Source organism: Orycteropus afer, unplaced genomic scaffold (genome assembly GCF_000298275.1).
Source record: "Orycteropus afer afer isolate SDZICR_OR568_19922 unplaced genomic scaffold, OryAfe1.0 scaffold00610, whole genome shotgun sequence".
NCBI lineage: Eukaryota > Metazoa > Chordata > Mammalia > Tubulidentata > Orycteropodidae > Orycteropus > Orycteropus afer.
The window spans coordinates 72,257-78,723 of NW_006922197.1; the positions used below are offsets into that span (position 1 = coordinate 72,257).

At 41.8% G+C, this 6,467-nt stretch overlaps 1 protein-coding gene across 1 annotated transcript in view; it reads right to left on the minus strand.

Annotated features, from left to right (window-relative positions):
• Positions 1-6,467, minus strand: part of LOC103210416 (sulfotransferase 2A1-like) — a 70,860-nt gene that overhangs the window by 47,820 nt on the left and 16,573 nt on the right. The window contains exons 4-5 of the mRNA XM_007956336.2: positions 4,350-4,444; positions 2,479-2,659 (exon numbers count right to left, since the gene is read on the minus strand). Of these exons, the coding sequence (XP_007954527.1) occupies positions 2,479-2,659; positions 4,350-4,444 (276 nt within the window). The remainder of the gene's footprint in view (positions 1-2,478; positions 2,660-4,349; positions 4,445-6,467) is intronic.

The window sequence follows — 6,467 nt, forward strand, 5'->3', positions numbered from 1 at the left end:
ATGATATTGTTCAATAATTTCCACATTCTATGGGATCATCTTTCTTTGGAATGGGTACAAATATGGGTCTCTTCCAGTCAGTTGGCCAGGTAGTTGTCTTCCCAATCTCTTGGCATGACTGAATGAGTGCCTCCAGTGGGGCATCTGTTTGTTGAAACATCTCAATGTGTATTCTGTCAACTCCTGGAGCCTTGTTCTTCACCAATTCCTTCAGTGCAGCTTTGACTTCTTCCTTCACAACATTGGTTCTTGATCATATGCCACTTCCTGAAATGGATGAACATCGACCAGTTCTTTTTGGTACAGTGACTCTGTGTATTCCTTCCATCTTCTTTTGATGCTTCCTGCATCGTTCAATATTTTGCCCTTAGCATCTTTCAATATTGCAACTCGGGGATTAAATTTTTTCTCCTCAGTTCTTTCAGCTTGAGAAATGCTGAGCATGTTCTTCCCTTTAGGTTTTCTAACCCCAAGTCTTTGCACATTTCATTATAGTAATTGGCTTTGTCTGCTCAAGCTGCTCTGTGAAATCTTCTGTTCAGCTCTTTTATCTTGTCATTTCTTCCATTTGCTTTAGCTACTCTCCACTCAAGGGCAAGTTTCAGAGTCTCTACTGACGTACATTTTAGTCTTTTCTTCTTTTCTTGTCTTTTTAATGACATCTTGCTTTCTTCATGGATGATGTTTTTGATGTCATCCCACAATTCTTCTGGTTTTCAGTCATTGGTGTTCAATGTGTCAAATCTATGCATTAGATGGTCTCTAAATTCAGGAGGGATATATTCAAGATCATAGTTTGGCTCTCATGGACCTGTTTGAATTGTCTTCAACTTCAAGTTGCACTTGTATATGTGCAGTTGATGGTCTATTCCACAATCAGCTCCTGGCCTTATGTTGGGTGAAGATACTGAGCTTTTGCATCTCTTCTTGCCACAGATTGTACTCCATCTGGTGAAGTCCACATGTATAGCTCCCATTTGTGTTGTTGAAAAAAGGTATTTGCAATGAATAAGTCATTGGTCTTGCAAAATTCTATCATCTAGTTTCCAGCATTATTTCTCTTACCAGGGCCAAATTTTTCAACTACTGATGATTCTTCTTTGTTTCCAACTTTTGCATTCCAGTCACCAGTGATAATTAACACATCTTGATTGCACGTTTGGTCAATTTCAGACAGCAGAAGTTGATAAAAATCTTCAATTTCCTCATCTTTCACTTTGGTGGTTGGTGCATAAATTTGAATAATTGTCATATTAGCTGGTCTTCCTTGTAGGTATTTGGATTTATTCTATACTGACAGCATTGTATTTCAGGACAGATCTTGAAACATCTTTTGTGATGATGAATGTCATGCCATTCGTCTTCAAATTGTCATTCCTGGCATAATAGATCATATGGTTGTCTGATTCAAAATGGCCAAAACCAGTCCATTTCAACTCACTAATGCCTAGAATATCAATCTTTATGTGTTCCATTTCATTTTTGACAACTTCCTATTTTCCTAGATTCATTCTTCCTACATCCTGTGGTCCTATTATTAATGGATGTTTACAGCTGTTTCTCCTCAATTTGAGTCATGCCACATCAGCAAATGGAGGTCTTGAAAGCTTTACTTTATCCATATCAGTAAGGTTGGTCCTACTCTGATGATACAGCTCTTTCCTAGTCATATTTTGAAAGCCTTCTGACCTAAAGGGCTTGTCCAGATAATGTTTCTGGGCTATTCATAAAGTTGCACATTAACGTATTAGTGTTTGTCTGCTATTCATAAGGTTTTCCCTGGCCAATTCTTTGAGAAGTGGATGACCTCTTCCTTCTTCCCAGTCTGCCTCAGTCTGTAAGCTGCATTGAAACTTGTGCACCATGTGCAGCTCTCCTGGCACTTGAAACACCAATGGCACAGCCTCAAGCCTCACAGTGACACACAAGCCACAATAGTATGACAAACTGACAGGCAAGTTTGTCTCCCTTAGCTGTTCGAAACCTCTCTGGATCCCTGGCTGCTGCTCTGCTTTGAGGGGGCGACAGGTAAGGGGAGGGACCCATGCCCCACCCCCAAGAGGCAAGAAAGTGAAGCCAGAGGGGATGACAGAGCAGATCAGCAGCCAAGTATCCAGGTAAGGGGAGGAACCCAGGCCCCACCCTCAACAGGCAGGAATGCTCACTAACATCCCTCTAAAATTTTGACCACTGATACCCAGTCCCAAAACTGTAACAAGCATACCCAGTTTTCTTGCTTTACCTCCAATAACTTCTCCCCATTTTGTTTCTCGGTTGATAAGCTTGACTCAATTTTACTGCTACAGTGGAATCAATCTGAGGGTAACTTCCACAATGTCCTGGCAGTGTAAACACCCATGTGTCTGCATCTAACAGTTCAAATCCTTCCCTTGCCACATGTCTTGAGAGTATCAATAGAAGCAGGTGAATTGTCTCTCCATTTCATTCCTGTTCTGAAATCATAAAATAGTTTCTTACCTTTTCTCATGATTCCCCCTTTGCTGTGATTTATAACCTCATCTGGCACAATAGACAAATTGCTCATTTTATTATCTTTCATGACCTGGAAGGATATGTGCTTGAGGACTGAGTTGAGTTCTTCTGGACTTAGCTTCTTGCCCAAGAACTGGCTGAGTCTCTCTATACTGCCCTTTAAGTCCTAGAATAGTAAACAAGAAGGAGAGGGCATGATGTGAAATACTACCAAGAAAGAAGAACAAGACTAGGAAGAGAAGGACAAGGATGAGGTGGACAAAAATGAAGCAGAAAGAGGGTGAGTTGGGTGGGCTCCTTTGGAGGTGATAAACATCAGGAAGAATGCATTGGACAGAAATGGAAACAAAGGGCAGTTGGAAGCTATGGAGGGGGAGAAACAAGATGACGATACGGTAAGGAAACCACGATCAATATGAACCCCTCTGTGCTTAAGTCCACAGCAGTCTAGAAATAAGAGGGAAGGAATAGAATTTCCAAGGACATTATCCAGATGGATTTTATGCACACAAAGTTATTAGAGATAAGAGATAAGAATTGTACCACATCAGATGAAATTAATCTCCTGTATGAGCATGTGTTTAAGTCATGTCTGTACTGTTATAACAGTTTTTAATGACTTGCATTTGAACAGCATATCAAGTTGTACACAACTTGGTTACATGTTATCAGAAGCATTAGCACATGTGTAATCTGAGAATGAGAGGTGGGACCGTGCTTATAAGAGAAAGCTCTTTAAGGCCAAATAGACTGTTTAAATTTCATCTGTGGTGCAATGAGTTCCTTGATGTGGTTTTTTGCCTTGGTTATTTGGGGAAGAAAAAAAAAAAAACAGCGTGGTAGGTTTCCCCACTAAGCCCTGAGGAGTAACTTTTGCCCTATTTCTTCAAGCACCACCTTGGGCTGGAAAGGTCCTCGAATTTTCTTCTACCCAGAAGTTGTTAATTTTGTCCAAAGGATTTCACAGTTTGATTGACACTTCCTGGGCAAGCTATAAACAACTTGATGGTTTGATCCTTTTTTTCTTGTAATTAACAAGACCAGAATAAATCAACATCTCATGGTTAATTGAGGATTGGTTGAAATCAGGTCTGGTAAAGCAGGCCTTGCCTAGTAATGGGTGAGAATTGAGATACATAAAAGGCTAAGATGCAGAAGTTTGAGGAGGTTCCTGGTGGAGAGAGAGAGGCTAGCTAAAAGTGGGCTGTCAGAGAAAAGAGTCACATGGAATTGAGTGGATCTGAAGCTGATACACTGGGCTACAAGCTGGGCCAGAAGCAGAAAGCCAATAGCAGGAGGCCTGATGCTGGAGACACCTGATGGCAAGAAGCAGCTGACCCAGCTGAGCAAGCCACCACACTGGCAGTGAACTTGGCCAGTTAGCAGTGGAGAGGACTGCGGTGGAGGCCACCAGTGGACTGGGTGGACAGCACAGAGGCTGATGGCAGAGCATTGTTGGTGGAGAGCAGCAGCTGAGGAGCTCAGTGGGTGCCACACTGGCTGGGACCGGGCCGGAGAGTGGCAGAGAGGTCAATGGCCCCTGCAATGAATTAGCAATCCCTGTGAAGAAGGAGAAGGAGCAGGTTGTGTTGTGTTTACAGCATTTGGCTGCTAACCAAAAGGTTCATGGTTCAAACCCACCAGCTGCTCTGTGGGAGGAAGATGAAACAATCTACTTCCGTAAACATTTATAGCCATGGAAACCCAGTGGGGGTCACTATGAGTTGGAATCAACTCGATGGCAGTGAATTTGCTTTTTATGTAGAAGTAAAGTGTGCCATGGGGGGAACAGGTGGTGTCAGAAATTAGATTATTGTGACATGGTACACATGGTACGTTTTTTGAAAAATGGTTACCTGGTGCAGCTCCTCATATGAAATTATAAAGACATTCTCTTTTCCTTTCATTGACAGCCATCCACGAATATGGTCAAACCATGATCCAAACGGTGCTGCAAGTGAAGTGGAGAGAAAAGCTGACTGCGTGGTTCCCTTGTGTGTGTTCCTTTGCTCCTATATTCTGCCTCATTTTGTGTAGGTCTAAATATTTGGGGAACAAATAAGTGCGTTGTGGAAATTCTTTTCTTTTTGCCCTATTTTCGTGGATAATAAAAAAACAAAGAAAAAAAAACTATTGCCATCAAGTTCACTGTAAGTCAGGGCAAACTCGTGTACTAGAGTAAAACTGTTTCTCTCTCTCTCTCTCTCTCTCTCCCTCCCCCTCCCTGTCCCTCTCCCTCTCTCCTCCCCCTTACTTCCTTCCATTTTTATTTTTTCACTTTTCTTATTTTGATGAAAACAAGCACATGCCAACGTTTGCCTGTCCAGTGATTTCTAAATGTAGCGTTCAGTGAGACTGTGTTCTTGGAGTTCTCCACTGTGCTCACGCTCCTTTTCCATGTTATTTCACCATCATTAATGTAGCCACAAAAATTCCCCTTTCTCCCTCCCACCCTTGGCAACCACTACAAATGTTGTTTTCTGTATACTTGCTTGTTTCGTGGAAGTAAGTGAGATCGCACAGTGTTTTCTTTTTCTGACAGACTTATTTTGCTCAGCCTGTGTTTTTTTTTTTTCTTTTTTCCAAATGATTTTGAGTTTTGTTCCACATTGTTCTCCCTCTCTGTCAAGGATCCCCTACATAGATCCCCTTCCAAGTGGTTGACAGTGGTAGCTGGGAACCATTTAATTCTCCTGGTCTCATAGTTGTATAGGCTGCAAATCTCATGGTGTACCAGTAGCTAGGACTAATTGTTTCCACGAATTTTTGGTTTTCTTCTTTCTTCTTTAGTCTGGATGATGAGAGACCCATCGTTGCATCTAGATGGCTGCTTACAAGCTTTTAAGATTCCAGTCGCTACTCGCCAAAGTAGGAGGTGGAACAATGTTTTGTGTAGTATGTTATGCCAATTGAGCTTGATGTCCCTTGCAACTATGGTCCCAAGCCCAGAGGTTCAACTACTTGCTCCCTCTGGGTAGCTGGCTATGACCAAGCAGTGACTACCACCTTGTCTCTTGTCAGCTCTACTATACACCTGGGAATTCAGAACATACAAATACACTTATAGGACCATTGTCTGCCAATCCTATACTTGGTCTTGAGTACACTCCCCACTTCATAGACTTACTAATAGTTCAGCCCATCCACCCATCTATCCACCCATATACCCATGTTTGCCTTCACTGACAACACAGTACTGTATGTGCAAAAGGGTTCATCTTTGTTGTCTACCCCTCCTATGTACCTCTCTATGCCTTCTTCTTCCTCGATGCCACCATGTCCATCACACATTTGATACATTGCCCTTCTCTTCACCCAAATCAATACTTATCTCTACCTATCTAACAGTGTTCCCTACCATCTCCTCCCACCCCTGGTAACCAACAAAGAAAATTTCCTTCCATAGATAAACTTTGCTTGACTTTTACAATAATGGATAAACAATATATTAACAATGTATTAACAATATTTTTCTGTCTGTGATTGACTAATTTCACTCAGCATAATGTCCTCAGGTTCATCCATGTTATGCGGTGTTTTGCAGATTCTATGTTATTCCTCAGGATTGCATACTATTCCATTGTGTGTGTGTTCCATAGTTTAGTTATCCATTCCTCAGTTCATGAACACCTAGGTTGTTTCCATCTTTTGGCTATTGTAAATAGGTGCTGCAATGAACATGGGTGTGCATATGTCTGTTCTTGTCATGGCTCTCACTTCCTTAGGATATATACCTAGTAATGAAATAGCTGGGTCAAATGGTATTTCTAATTCCAACTTTTTAAGAATCACCATACTGCTTTCCACAGTGGTTGTACCATTTTACAGTCCCACCAGCAGTGTATGAGAGTCCCAATCTCTCCACAGCCTCTCCAGCATTTGTAATTCTCTGTCTTGTTAAACTTTGCTGCTCGTGCTGGGGCAAGATGGTATCTCATTGTTGTTTTGAGCTCTGGTAGCATAGTGCCTAAGGC